Below are 19170 nucleotides of genomic sequence, written 5' to 3' on the forward strand. Positions count from 1 at the left end.
TAATAAAAGTAAATACTTTGTTATTTTAAATGTGTTATGAATTAATGAATAGTAGTGATTTCAACTTCCCCAAAGTACTACATTTTATATTTAATGACCAATAACATCAATTAAACATAAAATCAGTTGTTGTGTTTATGTTTATATATTTGAAAATCTTTTATGGGTTGGAAAGCCAGCTTTGTGGTTAAGAGCACTTACTGCTCATGTAGAAGATCTGAATTTGGTTTCCAAAACCTACTTGGCAGCTCACAACCATCTGTCATTTCAATTCTAAGGGTTCTGACACCCTCTTCTGGCCTCCACGTGAAGTAGGCATATACATAGTGCACATACATACATACATACATACATACATACATACAGTGCACAGAACATTCATACATATCAAGTTAAATAATTTTAAAATGTTTTCAGATGGCTATATTTCTTGGAATTTAATTTTATACAAAGGACTTTATAAAATTCATAATAGTTAGCTTTAGGAGTGTTTAGCCCAATATTTCCCCTATATTGTTAAGGATAAATCAATGGCAGTCTCTTACCTTTTCTCTGAGGCATATTTCAATGCCAGTTTTGGAGCATCCTGGGCCTTTTGCATTAAACCAACACTAACCCTCCATACTGGTGCTTTGTGCATAGCTCTGATCTGATACCTAAGAGAACAGCTTGGGGGAAGAGCTTCTTTTGGCCAGATTACCGATAGAAATGTAGACACCAAAGGCTACCCTTGTGAGTTTTCTGATAGGAACAGGGATTCTACTGGGAATTGAGCCCAATGCCATTCCTATTATATTCTGGTGAAAAATTTGTCTATATTTGTGTCTGCTTTCAAACTTTGAGTGGGAATGAATTTAAAGGTGATGAAGTAATTAACCTTCTTTCATCTTAGTATAATATAATCTTTCTTTTCTCTAAAGATATACGATGGTGATCTTGAGAGTGAATTCAACAATTTTGAAGACTGGGTGAAGACCTTTGAACTCTTCAGAGGCAAATCTACAGAAGATGATCATGGTCTGGATGGAGACAGGGTCATAGGAAAGTTCAAGGCAAGTTCCCGTGTGGATTCCATTCTTTGTGTCCATAAATGTCAGCCATGACTCAATTCTAATAATGGGGCTGTGATGTGGCTGTGTGTGTGGCAGAGACGACCCTCCATGCCTACGCTGAACTTGCTCTGAAACCCTGCAAGGCCCAGCCCCAGTCTTTGAAGATATTTTTGATTTGTGGCAAACGGGTTAAACTCACTTTATGTAATACATACAAAGGCATAGTCACTACCCATAAGGACCCCTGCCCTTTGCCTTGCTGTCCCATCCATCACATATTAAATATGTGATCCATGCAGATTTGTCAATTGAAAACCTAAGATAAATCAAACAACCCAAATCCTTTTCTGACAGACTTGGGGTTTCAGTATGACAAAGCAGTCATTAATATCTGGAGTTCACTATATGATAGGCACTTCAAGTGTTGCATAGTGTGATGAAATATATCTAATCCAGTTTGCCAACCTGGATTTAAATCTTGTTTATTAGAGTAGCTAGTTGCATGACCTCAAGCAGTATACTTCACCTCCCAAAGCTTCAGTTACTGTATCTGGAAAGAGGAACACTGTACTGAGGACAGACTGAGAAAATGGGGAGACCTGGGCACAGCATTCCATGTATAAAGAGCACTCAGATCCCATTGCCATACTCCTCATGTGATGACCCCTGATGAGGACATTAACATACTGGCCCCGTCCACTAGTGTGCCATGGATAAATGCTGAGCAAGCAGCTTGTATACATTGCCCAAAGACACAACCCTGACAAATGCTAACACTACCTGTACTGGCTGGTTTTGTGTGCCAACTTGACACAGGCTGGAGTTATCACAGAGAAGGGAGCTTCAGTTGGGGAAGTGCCTCCATGAGATCCAGCTGTGGGGCATTTTCTCAATTAGTGATCAAGGGGGTAGAGCCCCTTGGGGGTGGTGCCATCCCTGGGCTGGAAGTCTTGAGTTCTATAAGAGAGCAGGCTGAGCAAGCAGGGGAAGCAAGCCAGTAAGGAACATCCCTCCATGGCCTCTGCATCAGCTCCTGCTTCCTGACCTGCTCGAGTTCCAGTCCTGACTTCCTTTGGTGATCAACAGCAATGTGGAAGTAAGCTGAATAAACCCTTTCCTCCGCAACTTGCTTCTTGGTCATGTTGTTTGTGCAGGAATAGAAACCCTGACTAAGGCACTAGCCCATGTCCTTCAGACACTTGGGCTGTGTTCATTTTTCCACCACTGGGCTCACTATGGTTTCTTATAGGTCATATGACGATTCTGTTTTCTGGCTTGTGTTCTATGGTACCAGGGCTCCTTCTGCATCTATAAAAGCCCAGAGGATTCTACCTCAGAGGACAGTGGTCAGCTGAGAATCCAGCAAGGAATTCCACCCAATCATCCCATTCAAGTACTGATCCGTGTGTATATTGTTGCGGTAAGCACTCCTCCTTTGATCTAAGTAGGTGTATTAGCCTACCCATGGTGTTGAAACAAAATACCATAAGTGGGTTTAAATAACTGAAATGTTTTTACCACAGTTCTGGGGGTTGTAAGTCCCTGATTGAGGTTTGGCAGTGGTAGTGTCTGATGGAACCTATTCTGTTGGCTTGTCTGTCTGCCCTCACATGGCTGTCCCTCTGGGAATGGGAATGTGGAGGGAGAAAGACCAACTTCTGAAATCTACAGCCCTACTCTTGTGACATTATTAGTTTTAGTCACCTGCCTCTAGCCAGGCATAGGTCCAATACAGTTGAGTTTCAACACATGCATGTAGGAGGCGCCCACATCAGTCCATTAGGATTTACTGGCTCAGTTAGGTTAAGGGAAAGGAAACCAAAGACTCACAGGGAAGACAGTGGGAAGACCCAATAGGGCAGCTGCTGTGGTGAAATTCCCCCAATGGCTTTACTGCTACACTACTGAGTCACAAGTTTTATTTTGAGTCCACTAAAAATAATAATAATAATAATAATAATATGTTCTCCAGGCTCCCTTTTTTGATAATGAGTAAAAAAAAAAACCCTTTAATTATAATTTTTTGACTCATTGGGATAGTGAAAAACCAAACATGACATTCAATTGTACAATCCTTATGAGTCATGGATTTATCTTTAACTCATTGCTTGGATTTGGTTTTCGTGACTATCTTTGTAGTATTCTTATTCATTGCTACCTCGCTTCATGTTGCTTATATTCCTTGTAAGGAACATTCATTCACAAAGCATAAAAGAAAAATTAATTGCCAGGTGTGGTGACACAGGCCTTTCTTCAGGAGGACTTCCAGGCCAGCCAAGCACAGAGTGAGATCCTGTCTCAAGAATTAAAAAATTAATGAAAGGAGAAAACCAATTGTCTTTTCATCGTGTACTTCCTGGGTGTCTTTCTCTCCTAAGTACCATCACACTGCCACGTGGCAGGGGTGTTGTGATGGAGCCTTTGTCCTCAAAAAGGCAATTCAGCTGGAAGGGTGGCATTGCTCATGATAAAGCTCAGACAATGCCAGGTAGCTTATAATAAATGCCTACCTACAGGATGCTCCACAATAGCCTTTTCAAAAATGTTATTCAGGAAGATGCTGGTGTCCTGGGAGATAATTAATATGTATTCCTCAAAAAAAAAATAGAGTGCATGTCCATGAAACTCTGAGAAATATTGTGTCCAATAATTGATTTTTTCCCTCCAACTCTGAAGGTTCTCAAAGCTCATATGCACACTAAAGGCTCAGAGAATTCTGGAAGCAAATGAACGTACTGAACTGTTAAATCCTCAGCACCATCTCCGCTTCCCAACCCCCATGGTTTCCTTTCACTGAGTTACAGAGCTATGAATCACAACCTCCACTGTAGTTCTGTTGTCTAGAGCTCTCTACACAAAGGTCAGGGCAACAGTGAGCAAGGTTCCTGCCTGGGACAGGGGTGGGCAGCATGGAAGAGCACTGCCTTGGGCTGCAGTTTGAGGATACAGCATCCTTGAATGAACAGAGTAGGAGGGTGACGGTCCTGTGTTTCGTTAGCAAGAAAGTCACTGTGGGATGGAGAGCTGCTGTTTGGCATGGACCTTGTTAGTGGTGGTGACTGTCTGTGCTTTTCTATCATTTATTAATACATAATTAGTTATATAATACACCGATTTTAAAATAATTTCATAAGCACTAAAGGATTGTAAAAAAAAAAAACAAAAAAAAAAAAAACCCATCCCCCAAATGCATACAGAAAGAAGTCAAAGTTCTTTACCGTGTTCCTCTTCCTTAGCAAGGTAGCACAGACACTTTTCCAGATCAGCACATTGCTTTCTTTTAGTGGCCATATGATGCTTTCTTGAGTGGATATAGCATCACTTGTTCACAGAAGAAATATTAAGAAGACCCTATTCATTATAATATCCTTGAAGTAAAGTAATGAATAGAACACTACTCTTGTTTTCATGAAGATCGTGTGCTAGATGCGAGTGGTATAAGAACTTGGAAATATAAAAATATAGAAACAATAAATAAAGGGACAGGCAAAGTACACAGGTCGTGTTAGAGTTCACTGAGGTATAGAGAATTAAATGTGGGTGATTTGACAAGGGAAATCAAAGGAGTCGCTTATTTGGATTGTGCTTCGGCATGTGGCCTGTTTACAGGTTTTGTCTATTAGGCAATCTCTCGAGAACATGCTTGTTCTTGTCCATATAGCTGGATCTGCTTGTCCTGTTTGTTCTGAGGGAGACAGTATTTAGTAAGTGGGCTGTTTCTCAGCCTTTCCATATACCAGGTTTACTTTTTTGTTTGTTTGTTTGTTTGTTTTTTCGAGACAGGGTTTCTCTGTGTAGCCCCAGCTGTCCTGGAACTCACTCTGTAGACCAGGCTGGCCTCGAACTCAGAAATCCACCTGCCTCTGCCTCCCAAGTGCTGGGATTAAAGGTGTGCACCAGCACTGCCTGGCTCACCAGGTTCACTTTTGACAGTCTAAGGTCCAGCCAGTCAGGGATCAGGCTTCATGATCAGAAACATATCATCACCAAGGGCGCTAGGGCTAAAGGCAAGATTCATGGGAAAATGACTTCAGGAACCACTGGTGCTGGACAGGGTCTTTAGGTCCACCCCATGGTTTTATAGATAGATCCAGAAACAATATGACTTGGCTAAGATGACAGAACTAAAATTAGAACATGGGCTCACGTCTTCTGACTCCTTCTCCAGCATGCTCCTCACTGCCATGTGCCAAGGTCTGGTTGCCTCTGGGTAGATGACAGAAGAGAAATGCGGATATCAATAATTGCTCTTCTTAAGAGCAAAGCTAGGATGCTAAAGCAGTGATTCCTGACTTTAGTGGCACTCTAAAATCTAAGGAACCCTTAAAAAGTGTCAAAGTTCAAGAGCTAGAACACCAGAACATCTCAAGATACAACTTTGTTTGTAACAAACGAACAAACAAGTGTCCCCATGTGCAGCCAGGATTGAGCCTCAGGGTCACAACCATTTTCTTTTTCTTCCCCAGGCATTTAATCTCAGTCCAGCTGACCCAGATGGCAAGTCAGACCCATACATTGTGCTCAGGCTTGGCAAAACAGAAATCAAAGACCGGGACAAATACATCCCCAAACAACTGAATCCAGTGTTTGGAAGGTCAGTGCCATCCCAGTTGGGTTGTGTTGTCCTTTCTGTCTGTATTGGCTGCTGCTGCCTTCCGGGAGGTTGGTGGAAATGGTGTATGTACGTGTGTGTGTGCATGTGTGCATATGTGTGTGCATGTGTGTGTGTGTCCATGTGTGTGTAGGGGTATCTTAGACAAAACAGTAGCTGAAGATTAAATACTGATTTGTATCTTTGATAACAGCCAACCAAATGTTAATCCATGCAAAAATGTAGGTGGATTTCCTATCTAGGATTCAACATTGTGGTCTTCAGACATGTGGTTTTGTAACACATAAGTTTTAAACTTAAAAGTACCTTGAAGGGTCAGGGATACTACCTCCTAATACTGTATGAAAGCTTTCTCCTTACAATCAAGACATCTAAGATCCAAAGAAGTTAAGAAATATATTCATATTCACAAAACCCTGGAAATAGCAGGCACTGGGCCAGATGCTTGATTTTTGGTCTCCTACTAGAGAATGATACCACATTATCATTTTTGTCATCTAATTGCAGTGATTCCTGACACCCAGATGTTGAACTGAGAGCCTCCAGTGGTGTTTTGTTTTCCTGGAAAATGTTAAAATGCACTGTGTGTGTGTGTGTCTGTGTGTGTGTGTGTGCGCGCGCGCGCGCGCGTGCGTGTAGTAGAACTAGGCTCGTAATTTTCTGGTAGACAGCAACACCTTTAAAAAAATACTAATTTTATTCATGTGTGTGTATATGTCTTGCCTGCATGTTTATGTGCACCACGTGTACAGTGCCCATGGCATTGAATCCCTTGGAACTGGAGTTATGTGTGGTCATGAACTACTATCTGGGTGCTGGGAACCAAACTCACGTTTTCATGTTGTCATGTACAGACTCTGTACCGTCGTGCAGCCGACTTTGCCTCTCTGACTGGAGTTTCCCTCATCTATGAAGCAGTAGTGACACCTGACTCTAGACTCCTTTGAAAGAATGTGTGAAACACCTATAACACAGTGTCCTACACACATGTGCCATCTTACCCTCCCCCCTGGTTACTTTAGCAACATATTAAGTACATGGACTTTTCTTTTTCTTGAACTAAGAGCATGGGAGGAGATTGCCACCAGACTCATGTACATTCATTTATCCGTTTGTATTGGCTTTGGACCCCGTGGCACTTGATGAACATCAGTTTCTTAGATTTGTATTGCTGCTGGGAATGCAAGGTCAAAAACTAATCCAGATTAATGGGACCAGTTAAAATGACAGTTCCAGAGAGGCGTACCCCTGCTTCTCTGATCCAGAGGTGACATTTACTGCTCTCTGCCCCTTAAGTTGCCAATGCTTCAGTTTTGTCGTTGCTGTTTCCCAGCTGTGAAGTAGACTTGCTTTCTCAGCCTTATTTTATGGCCCTGGAAAGTGGGAGGCTAGTGGGATGGAATCCGCCTACAGCTTTGCATAGCTTCTTTCCTAATCTCTCTAGGAGTAGATGGTGGGTGGGGCGTATCTTACACCAGGTCTCAAGTTCCTAGCTCAAAATTACTGTGTTCCAGCAGGCTGAGTGCTTAACCTGGGGCTTAGAGACCCCTCCTGAGGATCACTGCAAGAGTGTCCATGTGAGGATGTAACAGCCACTTCCGTTAATATCCTGGCTCCATGTGCTGCCTCCTTTCCTCCTTCATAGCTCTGGCATGGGTTTGCTTGTTCATGCGTTCACTGGCCACCCTCTTCCCTCTGCTAGAAGGCCACATCTGTCCGTACATGAACTATGTGGCCAATACCACTTCCTCAGCACTGCAGACAGGGCCTGGGACTCAATAAGTCCTGAGTAAGTATTTTTTTTTTTGTGAAAGAATGAGGGAGAGATTAAATAGATGCACAGACAAAACTTCCTCCATTTGATGATGAGATCTGATGGTGCTCTCCCTCTTTGCATCATTATAACATTGAGTATGACCATAGTCTCTGGCAGTTTTTTACAGCTCTCAAACAATGGAATCCTGAAAAGCTGATCATGGATGACTAAAACAGCTCACTGACTCACCTCTGCAAGCGTGGGTCCCGGCTGGGTCATCATCATGGCATCTGCACACTTTGATTGGTTCCCTCATAGTTACCGAGAATCTGTCTTATGTCGGGTGCTCCACTTGCCAGTGCTTTTTTATGGATTTTATTACCACTGAGAGAAAAATGAGGCAGGGATTATGATACTGTGGCAAGTCCCATGAAGACAGGGGAAGGGCAAGTGTGAGCTCCACAGGTCTAGAGCCAGGAGAGCCATCTGCAGTCTATTCCCTGGGGTGGTGAGACTTCGCATTATACTCCTTTCTCCCAGCTCACAACACTCTGCCCATGACTTGATCTTGGCTCCTGTCATCTTCTTCTGCCAACTTCTTGTATGCCTTACCCACTGGAAATGATTCTACTCTCAACACCTGTCACACAGTGACTGTGTGATAAATGTCAGAAGAATAATTTAGGAGACGAGTGGATGAACAAAGGAGCCATCTTGACTTTGAACTTCTGAGCCTCCAAATACTTTTACTCTCTCAGTTTCTGCTCATTTAATGATCTTTCCTCAAGCAATGAACAGTAGCATTCTAATGGTATTATTATTGACATATGACCTGATGTAAGCCTAGGAGTTTCCAGGGCAACCAAGAATCCAACCTTGGTACTGGGATTTGCAAACTCTTTGATAGCTCCAGTTAAAATTCAGACAGCATTAATTTGAGCACAGTTTGATGAGAAGGGCCAAAGCCATCATGTCCTCTGTTATTGTTACCAGGGACAGTGAAGCCATTATCAAGTCTGCCCTGGGTGGCTAACATGGTGATAGCAATCTCCAGTGATAGATGCTGGGTGCTTCCTTCTGATAAACCCCAGAATAGTCATTACAACCTAGAATCCAAATACTGAAGCTAAGAAAGACACCACCACGCTTGACAGATGAAGGGCATTTCTTCCCTGTGCAGCCCCACATGGGACCTTTTTAGAGCCTGCTCCATCAACTACAATCACTGGTGCTATAAACTGACTTTTTTCTCACTGGGGAGGGTTAATTATGGCCACACTAGCCTTAGGATACCATCGAGTGCTCCAGGAAGGCTTGATTCATGATCCTTCACTTACGTTCTCAGGATTTTGAGTCCCTTATCTACAAAATAGAGGTATTGAATATAGATTTCTGACATGCTTTGTAGTTCAAAGAAATAGCCACTAAATATATATTCTCTGATGGCCAAGTGCAAGCTCCACCGGTGTGGAAATAAGAATAATTTTTTTTTTCTCAAGGTGTTCAACCTTGTTGAGACAGCATTTCAGCCTTGTAATACTTTGGTTCCGGCAGCAAGGTTTTCTTTTTAAAAACTCCAGCTGGTGTTCCTTGACAAAGTAGTAACAAAAACGAATGATGGTATTCCCACTGTGTATGAGCTGAAAACCTGGAAGTGAGATGTGTGTTTTATGTGATCAACCACCCCACCATGTTATATATCTAAAAAGTCCTATTTGTTCTCATTTTTATACGTAGAGTGTGGAAGAGGTTAAGTAAGATCCACATGTTTAATAGACACAGAGTTCAGGTCTGAAATCAGACTGGAAGTCAGACCAACAACTCTAAGATATGACTTATGAAAAGGCAAGTCATTGTCTATTGAAAGTTAATAGATAAGTCAGAAGTCAATGATTGTACTTGAATAATAAACTACACAGATTCCTGTTAGTGCTAACTGAATTCAATAGATCCTGTCAGTGTGTGGACCACGAAGTGCTAACCAAGAGGAAGCTGGTGAAGACCATGCTGCCAGACCTTGCTAATTCCCAGCCCTCTGCTTGGACTCAGGTCATTTGAGATCCAGGCCACTTTTCCAAAGGAGTCCCTGCTATCTGTCCTGATTTATGACCATGACATGATTGGGTCAGATGACCTCATTGGGGAGACCAAGATTGACCTGGAGAACCGTTTCTACAGCAAACACAGAGCCATCTGCGGCCTGCAGAGCCAGTATGAGATGTAAGTTTTCTCCTGCGGAGACAGCGTCTCCTCCACAGGACCACAGCCTTATGGAGATCTGGACTGCGCATGCGTTTATGTCTAGGCTGGCAGACCATCTCAGCCTAGCTGGTTCGGAGAGACTATTCCAAGATCTTGAGGGCCAGTGAGGCAGGGGAAGACCTCTGATTTAAAACTCAGGGCCGGTTCTTCAAGAGCAGAGAGTCAGGCTGTGGTGTGCGTGTGTATTCACCTTGTCTGGCGGTCAGGATTCCCAGGGGGATGGTGCTAGATGAGGAATGGTTAATACAGTGCAAGCATCGCAAACACCATCGGGATCTCAGAACTGTGTAAACAACAGCTGTATGTGCTTAGGACCTGCTGTTTTAAGAGCTTTGCCTGCAATACTGTCTCAGTTTCTCTAGAACTCGCTTTACTTTATAAGTGAAGGAAGAGTGGATTTAAATCTCATTCTTCACAAAGATTTGCAAATCCACTTTATTTTAAAATGTAGGCTATCAGCTTGATTTTCTTTTTAAGAATACTGTATCTGATTATGTTTTTTAACAAAATCTTAAAAATTACAACCAGGGAATTATAGACACCCATTGGAGTTCCTTTGTGGAATTCAAAAATTATTTTTCCTAAATGGAAAATAATTTACATTATTTATCACTATAAATCAAATAATTTTCACAATTCACTATTTTGCATAAGTTATTGATAAAAATTAAATATTTATGTACATTCTTGCTTTTAGTTTTCCTTTTAGTATTTTTTTTCTATACTATTTTCTTCTGAACTTGGATTACATGCTTTGCAATTTATTTATTGTTGTTACTTTGTAGCTGAAGTATTTTATAGCATCATTTACTATTGCTTGCAGTCTCTAATGTACTGGGCCTATACAGTATTCAATCATATGAACATGCTATACAGTGGTAGAGCCAATTGCCTTCTTGATGTGTAGGACACGTGACCGTGCAATTCCTATTGTGGGAGGCCAGGAACCAGGGAGTGGGTGGGAACCAGAGCCTGCCCCTGTGTCCAGTGATCAACTTCCTCCAAAATAGTTATTTCTTAGTGGATGAAAGGGTTGGGGAGATCCAGGAAAGTCACTTATTAGAAAAACAGGAGTCTATAAGATAAATTGTGTGTGTGTGGTGGGAGCAGGGGTGCGGGGAGGAAGAAGGAGGAAAGACATTAAGGTGTAAGTCGGGGCGTGGTGGGGGCAGGTAGGAAGAGGGAGGAGAGACATTGAGGTGTAAGTTGGAGCTTTCCTCTTAAGTATCACAAAAATGGCCAAACACTGGCTAAATTTGGCCAGGCCCCTAGCAGCAGAAAAACAGACTGATGCTTGCTAATGGTGCTGGGGAGTGGGAACAGAAAGTAAGTGCAGTTTGGATACAGGGTCTCCTTTTAGGGTAATGACAACATTTTATAGTAGGCAGAAAGGGTGAGTTCATGTTATTAGGACTATATACAATACTACCGAACCAGACAACTCCAAAATGATAAATATCATTGTATGAATTTTACTTCAATTCACTTCTTCAATTTTTAAAGAAGAGTGTATCAGTTTAAAAAGATCAAAATGTTCTGCAAACTATCTTTATGTCAAGCTGTCTGCAAGTCCTGTCTTACATGCAAGCTGTGTCACATGTCCTACCCATCAGGAAGGCAATTGGCTCTACCACTGTATAGCATGTTCATATGATTGACTAGAAAGAGGACAAAATGAAACAAAGCCAAACACATTAGCCCAGGTATATAACCGGGGGAAACTACACAAGCCACACTTGATAAGAGCTTTTATTGGGGACCTCACAGGATGCTTCCCTAGAGTGCAACCCACCTCACTTCCTCTGTCCTTCCTCCTCTTCTCAGAGAAGGGTACAATGCCTGGAGGGACACATCCAAACCCACAGAAATCCTAAGCAAGCTCTGCAAAGACAACAAGCTGGATGGACCGCACTTCCGCCCTGGGAAGATACAGATTGGGAATAAGGTCTTTTCTGGGAAAACGGTCTTCACTGAGGATGACTCCGGTAACTCCCAGCACAGGGCTCTCTCTGCCCACGTCACTGTGCTTTCAAAGGGGCTGGTTCCAGCAGTAGAGGCTTGGGGATAGTGGGTCACATCTAATTAGAAAAGGGAAAGACAGAAAATCAAGTAGACTAATAGCAAGCACTCCACGTCGCTGTGCTTTCAAAGGGGCTGGTTCCAGCAGTAGAGGCTTGGGGATAGTGGGTCACATCTAATTAGAAAAGGGAAAGACAGAAAATCAAGTAGACTAATAGCAAGCACTCGCAGTCACAGGTTCAGGTAATTACGCTGCACCCTGGTCTGTTTCCTTTCCGTCTTTGTGTGTGTTGTTAAGGACTTGCAAATGTGCCAAGCAAGCAAGAGCTTTAAATGACTGTCATATTATCATTAAACAGTAAGTGCAACCCACTACCCTGCAAGCGCTGTACCAAACTGTCTTATTGTGGCACCAAAAGAGGGCTGTTTTTCCATGAGTATCACAGGACACACCCTCAGGATCCCAAAGAAGTTTCCATAAATCTGGGAGGAGGGGACAAAGGGCATTTTTAATGACACAGCACAATTCTGGCACCACCACATCTGAGCAGTTACCGCTTCTCTCTAAAGCTTCTGTGATTTTGCTACAGTCAAACTGAGGTGGTAATGAGGCCATTTCAACACTGTTGGCTTCGGCCATTTTTATTTATTTTTGCTTCTTGATTTTGGACCCAAGAACATACTGATGGATCTTGTTTGCAGCTATTTCTATTTAGATAGTCTTTTGGTGATAAATTGATAAGGACTCTCTTTAAAAATTTTTCCTCTTCACAATATACTCTTCTGGTGATGTAATTACCTGGTTAAAACTATACATTTGACTAAATAGTGATTGAAAACAGCAATTTTACACTCTAAAAATATGAAATTATGTTCATAACATTATAAATCAGTTCCTGAGTGATTAAACTTTATGACAAGGTTTAGTCATTGATTGTCTAACTCTTAATTGATATAATTATTACCACCAGGTAGTTGTTTCTGTAGCCCCATTCTATAACGTCAGGTTTGATTATCTAATGTTTTGTATCTTATGTCTTATATCATCTTATATCTATCATCCCTATAAGCTTTGTCAAGAAGATTTTATTCTTTCAATAATTTTGTCTTGCTTTGTGATATTCCTTCCACCTGTATTTTTTATTATTATTATTCTTTTTATCTTTTAAGCCATGCGTCACCTCCTTTGGTAGAATGAAGTATAGGTGTTCATAGCTGGGAGATTCCCAGGCAGAAAGAAGACATCTATAAACACACCTTATGTCACCATTTTATTGAAGGCCACTTTGATTTCTAGATCCTCACACTGTGGTGTGAACAAACATATTCTCTTCAGTGTCTTGCATCCATCTTCTGTGGGATCTCCAGGAATCTGGTTGTGTGTATGTGTGTATGTGTCTGTCTGTCTGTCTGTCTGTAACCTCCCCTTCCAGGGTGTAATTGATGTCTTTATCTTCTTATCAATAGACTCATCTCAGGTCTCTGTCTCCACATTCAGTCTCTTTCTCTTTCATACCAATATCACCTCCAGTTCTTTCTGTTTTTATTTTCCTTTATACCTACTATGCCCTATTGTCTTTAGGATGCATGGTTAAGGGAGGTGCTTAATATGGCATTACCAGCCCCCACTCTTTGTTTCTAAAAAGCTTCTTCCCTTGTCTTTACTCCCTGCAGAAGAGATGGTGGAATCTTATGAACACTTGGCCCTCAAGGTGTTACACTCTTGGGAGGACATCCCTGAGGTCGGGTGTAGGCTGGTTCCTGAGCACATAGAAACAAGGCCACTGTACCACAAGGATAAGCCAGGAATGGAGCAGGTAGTGTTACCATCATTGTTAAGGTCAGAGCCTGGACTTTGCCAGCCTTAAGGAGTTAGGGTTGGTGATTCATCCTCTGTAGGTAAATCAAACAGACAAAGTCACAGTGAAAAGCAAAGAAAGATTTATTAACTGTATCCAAATTGAGAAGATGATAAAGGGGTCCATTGAACCCCCAAATCTATTTTAAAGACCCTGGCATGACATTTAGGTTTAATAGAGTTCAAGAGGGCTACATAACTAGGCAGCACTGTTCAAGAGATGTTCCCACCCATCTCTGGTCTATCATTCCCTTTGCTCCAGTCTCTCTTTCAAGGTGGCCTGGCAAATTGTCAGACTATATGGAGTCTCTTTCTGCAAGGTGAGCTTCCCATCTTGTTAGCGCTGGGTCTCATTCTTTCCCACCTCGCACATGAAATTCCTGAGTAAATTCCACTTTCTTGGAAGCCATTACATCACTAGTTTTATAGCTAAAGAAAGAGACACATGTGTCTCTTTAAAACACCTTCATGCCTGTCAAGGTGGCTACAGTAATGGGCAGGGCAGGTCTGGCCTAAAGTGGAGTGTTCATCCACATGAAAAGTGTCCTTGTCCCTAAAAACTGGTCCTGTGTGCCTTACAGTAGTGATTCTATCCAAGGGTGGGTTTGAGCTTCCTCCCAGGGAACACACAGCACTGACTGGAAATAGTTTAGGTTCTTAGAAGTAGTGGGGTGTTATTAGTATTCAGCGGGTAGATGCTGCTAAACATTCTACAGTGCACAGGATAGCCTCTACTCCAAAGAAAGAGTTGCCCAGCAATAATGTCAGTAATGTCAGAGTTGAAAAACTATGCTCTGAAGTCACTGTTGGTTTTATATTTCCATCTTTACAATTTGAATTAGCAAAGTCCTTTGTAAGAACTTTGACATTTGAAAAACTTTGAAGCTTAACTGAGATGTAAAAATTCTTGAGACAGTATGTATTGACTGCATAGTCCCGTGTCTACTACATAGGAGAGGCCCAATAAAGGTTTTCTTGCCCTTCCCCAGTTCTTAACTTATGCATCAGTAAATTCTTAGTAAAATGTGTTATCTAAGGGATGGCGGTACATTTCTGTAATTCCAGAATTTGGGAGGTAGAAGCAGCTGTATCAGGAGTTCAAGGCCAGTCTAGGCTATGTAAGAGTCTAGCTCAAGGGAGGGAGGGAAAAAGGGAGGAAGGAAAGGAAGAGAAGAAGAGCCATAGAAGACTCTACCTTTGCTAACAAATAGACCACATGTATATAAAGTCACCAAATCATATCTAACATCCATTCTAATAAGGGGATATTTTAAAATAATGAATGGTCAATTATCATGCCCTGCCATCATCTCTCAAAGCTTAAAGGAAACTATCTTTTGTCAACAAGGGCCGTCTACAGATGTGGGTGGATATATTCCCCAAAGATACACCTCAGCTTGGACCTCCTGTTGACATTTCACCAAGGAAACCCAAAGGGTAGGTAAATATGCCTGTGCTGGGGGAAGAGACTGTGGTAGCAGAATAGAAGATTACAGCATCTGAGATGGGAGACGGTCATCTGGCTAGTGGCAGTGGCACATGAGGTGTGGTGACAGAGGTGGTTAAATCGGTGGCTTCTGCGCTTCAAGCTCCCTCATAGGGAAGATGCTGGTCCAACCAAGGAAGAGCTGCTCTGACCCACTATACCGCAGTGAGTCTGAGATCTGTTGGGCCACTTAGTTCTGACAGACCAATCTTGAATGCTGATGCTCATGAACCTGACAGACTCAGGCTTACAGACCAAGCGCAATGCTCTTGACCCCATTTCAAGGTCATCCACCTAACACTGTGTTCCTTCACCCCAGATACGAGCTGAGGGTGACCATCTGGAACACTGAAGATGTTATTTTAGAAGATGAAAATATCTTCACGGGTCAAAAATCAAGCGATATTTATGTCAAAGGGTAAGGTCCCCCACAAGTTCCATTCCTCCTTTCTCCACCCCCTCCTCTTTCTCCATCCCCTTCTCCTTTCTCCATCCCCTCCTCTTTCTCCATCCCCTCCTCCTTTCTCCATCCCCTCCTCTTTCTCCATCCCCTCCTCTTTCTCCATCCCCTCCTCTTTCTCCATCCTCTCCTCCTTTCTCCATCCCCTCCTCTTTTAGTCTCCAGCCAAGCTATGCTTCATGGAAGCTGCCACCCACATTCCATGGAAGGAAGTGTCCTGCTTTGTTAGATAAGGCCACTTTCTGTGTAAAGTATTTGTCTTGGTCATTTATTTTTGCTAAGAATTACTTTATGAAAATATTTTCAGTGTGTAAATCTTATATAATTATCTTTTGGTTGAATATAGGATAACTAAACTTTTAAGTGTCCTTCAAAGTGTATCTTCCCTTCCATGGGAAGCAAACAGAGCAACATGCATGTGGTAGAGGGAAGAGGCGTATGTTCAGGAGATTATAAAGCTAAGGCAAAGGCTGGAATTTAGGCCTCCTCGTTTGCTACTGATTAACAAGAGATTCCAGCCTAGGACCCTGGAGTTGAAGCATTCAGTAGCCCTCTTAAAGCTCAGTCCTGCTTTCGTTCAGCCCCGAGTCAGGGGGTCGGGGAGGACATAGAAAACCAGATAGAAACTCATCGCAAGCTTATGGCGATAGCCCTTGCTCTCTCCTCAGCAAGAAGCACCTTTGCAGTCATAGCTCAGTGGTTCAAAATTCTCATTTTTCTCTCCAGAATGAGAATATAGGAGTGAATTTTGACAAAGCGGGAGTAATCAAAGTAGCAGGATAATACTTGGGGAACAGAATTAAAATCACCTGAAGCTGCTTTTCAATCACGTTCAGGAAAGATTAAGGTATTCTGCAAAATGGTATTTCAGCATGGCTCACAATATGGAACGCTTCTGGAAGAGTTTAGAAACTTCCAAGAGATGCCCATATTCAAGCCTCTCACTTTTTGCCTGGGGCTGCCTCGATCCCCAGGACAAGCACAAACACAAGTCTACTGTTGCTAATCCCAATGGCTCAGCTTGGATTCATCCTTCTAATTAACTTTTCTCTTCTTGTGCTCTAAGGACCGCCCAGCACAGCCCCCCTCTCCTTTTGCAGTCAGTCTCTCTTAATCTTGGCAGTAGCGTGTTCTGCCTGTTTTTCCCCTACCCTGGCTGCTCACTTCTCAAGGGTCTGGAAGTTCATGGTTCTTCTAAACTGGCTGTTAACAGTCAGGGCATTTTCTCTTTTCCTTAGCTAAATAAGTGTGTCTAGTCCTCTCTGCCACTATGTTCCGCAAAATGTGCCACTAAATACATGCGGCACGCCTCTCTGAAGAGAAGGTTTTTTTTCCATCTTCCTTAGGAATGAGAAATGGATGCTTTCAGAGCATAGGTGGTTTAGGGCATGAAGAAATGGCTCAGCAGTTAAGAGCACACACTGCTCTTCCAAAGAGTCCAGTGCCCATATCTTGCAACTCAGAGGTACCTGTAACTTCAGCTCCAGGGAATTCAATACCTCTGGCCTCCTTGGGCACTGTCACTCATTTGTACATAGGCACACACACACACACACACACACACACACACACACACACTAAAAGATAATAAAAATAAAACTTTTTTTAAAGAAATAAAGTTGATTGAATTCTCAGTTACTTTGAATAAAAAAATCTTTGTTTTCTAAATCAACTAACTATGGATGAAGTACTAGGGGAAAACGTTACTTATAGCTTACATTATTCTTACCATGGAGGAAAGACAATGAAAAATACTGAGAAGAAAGGATGTTATAGATCATCTGGAGTCCCCAAAGTCTTTAATAGATGTGCCATTGTTGTTCCTCAGAACAGTCCTATGAGCCAGGAGCCAAAACCAGTTTCAATTTTTACAGATAGATGTTAGACACAAAGAGGTTAGGCGACTGACCTGCAGTTTATACAATGAGTAGGTAGAGCCAGAAATTAGAAGCTCAGTGACTGTGGGCAGCCCGCCTACACCCTTGCTACCTCTGCCCCCTGTACCCCAAATGACCCAAATCTGCTACACTGTCAGGACCCAAATCAGAGATGAAGCCATTCCCAGACCCAACAGCAGGGCAAACACCCAATTTTAGAGGCTTCAATGTAATCTTGTCCTATCACTCTGGTGTGGAGATGATATCCACCCTTACAAAGAGGACTCCCAGCATGCCAGGAGCTTGAACTTCATGTTCATTTCCTATTTCCTATCTTAATTGCACAGAGCTTCTCATTTATAAACTGCCAAAGACACTCATCCCTGCCTTAGGATGAGTCTTCTTTTGAATCCCAGCTTTTCTCTTTCATATTAAGATGGAAATTTCCATCTGAACCCAAGCTACACATAACCTGAAGCTGTGTCTCAGCCACACTGGAGCTGGTTGAGTCACTCTTGACTCTGTGGGTGCCTGAATGGCACGCTCTGAGGGTTTGGATCTCCTTAATCTCTGTGCAGGTGGATCAAGGGCTTGGAGGACGACAGGCAGGAGACAGACGTGCATTACAACTCCCTGACTGGAGAAGGCAACTTCAATTGGCGCTTCCTGTTTCCATTCCAGTACCTGCCTGCTGAAAAGCAAATGGTCATCACCAAGCGAGAGAACATCTTTTCCCTGGAGAAGATGGAATGCAAGACTCCGGCCGTGCTGGTGCTGCAGGTCTGGGATTTTGAAAGACTGTCCTCAGACGACTTCCTGGGTAAGCCTGGCGGCCTTCTCCAGCACGCATTAATGTTAAGGATGTCGCCCTCGCTATGGGAGAGCTGAATGTGATTCTGTTATGAGGACAATAATTTTAGCGCCATTACTGGGGAACTGACAAAATAAATTACAGTCTTTGCATACGGCAGGCCCCTGATACATTCAGACAAGTTGATCTTTGTTCTAAAATAAACAATTAAATTTAAATTTATTACTAATGTGTTATGCCAAGCAGAGGGGCTGAAGAGGTCGCTCGGCAGTTAAGGGCATGGGCTGCTCTTGCAGAGGACCCTGGATTTGGTTTCCCAGCATCCACACCAGGAGCCTCACAGCCACCCGAGACTCCAGTTCCAGAGGATCTGAGGCCCTGCCAGGGCTCCTGCATGACTATGGTACATGCATGTATATTCAGGCCCACATGCAAATGCGTAAAAGTAAAATGATAAAGTAAATCTTTAGGAAGAAGAACCAACCACAGCTCCTCACAGAGGGAGCACTCAGTAAACAGCAACTCTGCAACCATGAGAATACTGACAGTCGGTGGCTTGGAAAGTTAGGGAGGATGTGCTAAGTCCAAAGGAATGTGCGACGAAAAGCTCATTTTTTTTCTTTTATTAGATATTTTCTTTATTTACATGTCATATGATTTCTCTTTTCCCAGTTTCCCCTACAAAAAACAAAAAAACAAAACAAACAAAAAAAAAAAACAAAAAAACAACAATAAGAACAAACCCCTGTCCCCTCCCCCCTCCCCCAGCTCACACCCCCACTGTCTCCCACTTACTGGCCCTGGCATTCCTCTACACTGGGGCATAGAATCTTCACAGGGCCAAGGGCCTCTCCTCCTGTTGATGACTGACTTGGCCATCTTCTGCTATACACATGCTGCCAGAGCCATCAGTCCCATCATGTGTGCTCCTTGGTGGTGGTTTATTCCCTGGGAGCTCTGAGGGTACTAGTTAGTTC

General features: G+C 42.7%; 1 protein-coding gene across 1 annotated transcript in view; it reads left to right on the forward strand.

Moving 5' to 3' along the window:
* Positions 1 to 19170, forward strand: part of Fer1l6 (fer-1 like family member 6) — a 121966-nt gene that overhangs the window by 85621 nt on the left and 17175 nt on the right. Inside the window, exons 29-37 of the mRNA XM_031359265.1 lie at positions 921 to 1052; positions 2347 to 2472; positions 5519 to 5646; positions 9470 to 9640; positions 11507 to 11667; positions 13376 to 13518; positions 14908 to 14996; positions 15365 to 15463; positions 17961 to 18202. Coding sequence (XP_031215125.1) covers positions 921 to 1052; positions 2347 to 2472; positions 5519 to 5646; positions 9470 to 9640; positions 11507 to 11667; positions 13376 to 13518; positions 14908 to 14996; positions 15365 to 15463; positions 17961 to 18202 — 1291 coding nt within the window. The remainder of the gene's footprint in view (positions 1 to 920; positions 1053 to 2346; positions 2473 to 5518; positions 5647 to 9469; positions 9641 to 11506; positions 11668 to 13375; positions 13519 to 14907; positions 14997 to 15364; positions 15464 to 17960; positions 18203 to 19170) is intronic.

This window comes from Mastomys coucha, unplaced genomic scaffold (genome assembly GCF_008632895.1).
Source record: "Mastomys coucha isolate ucsf_1 unplaced genomic scaffold, UCSF_Mcou_1 pScaffold7, whole genome shotgun sequence".
NCBI lineage: Eukaryota > Metazoa > Chordata > Mammalia > Rodentia > Muridae > Mastomys > Mastomys coucha.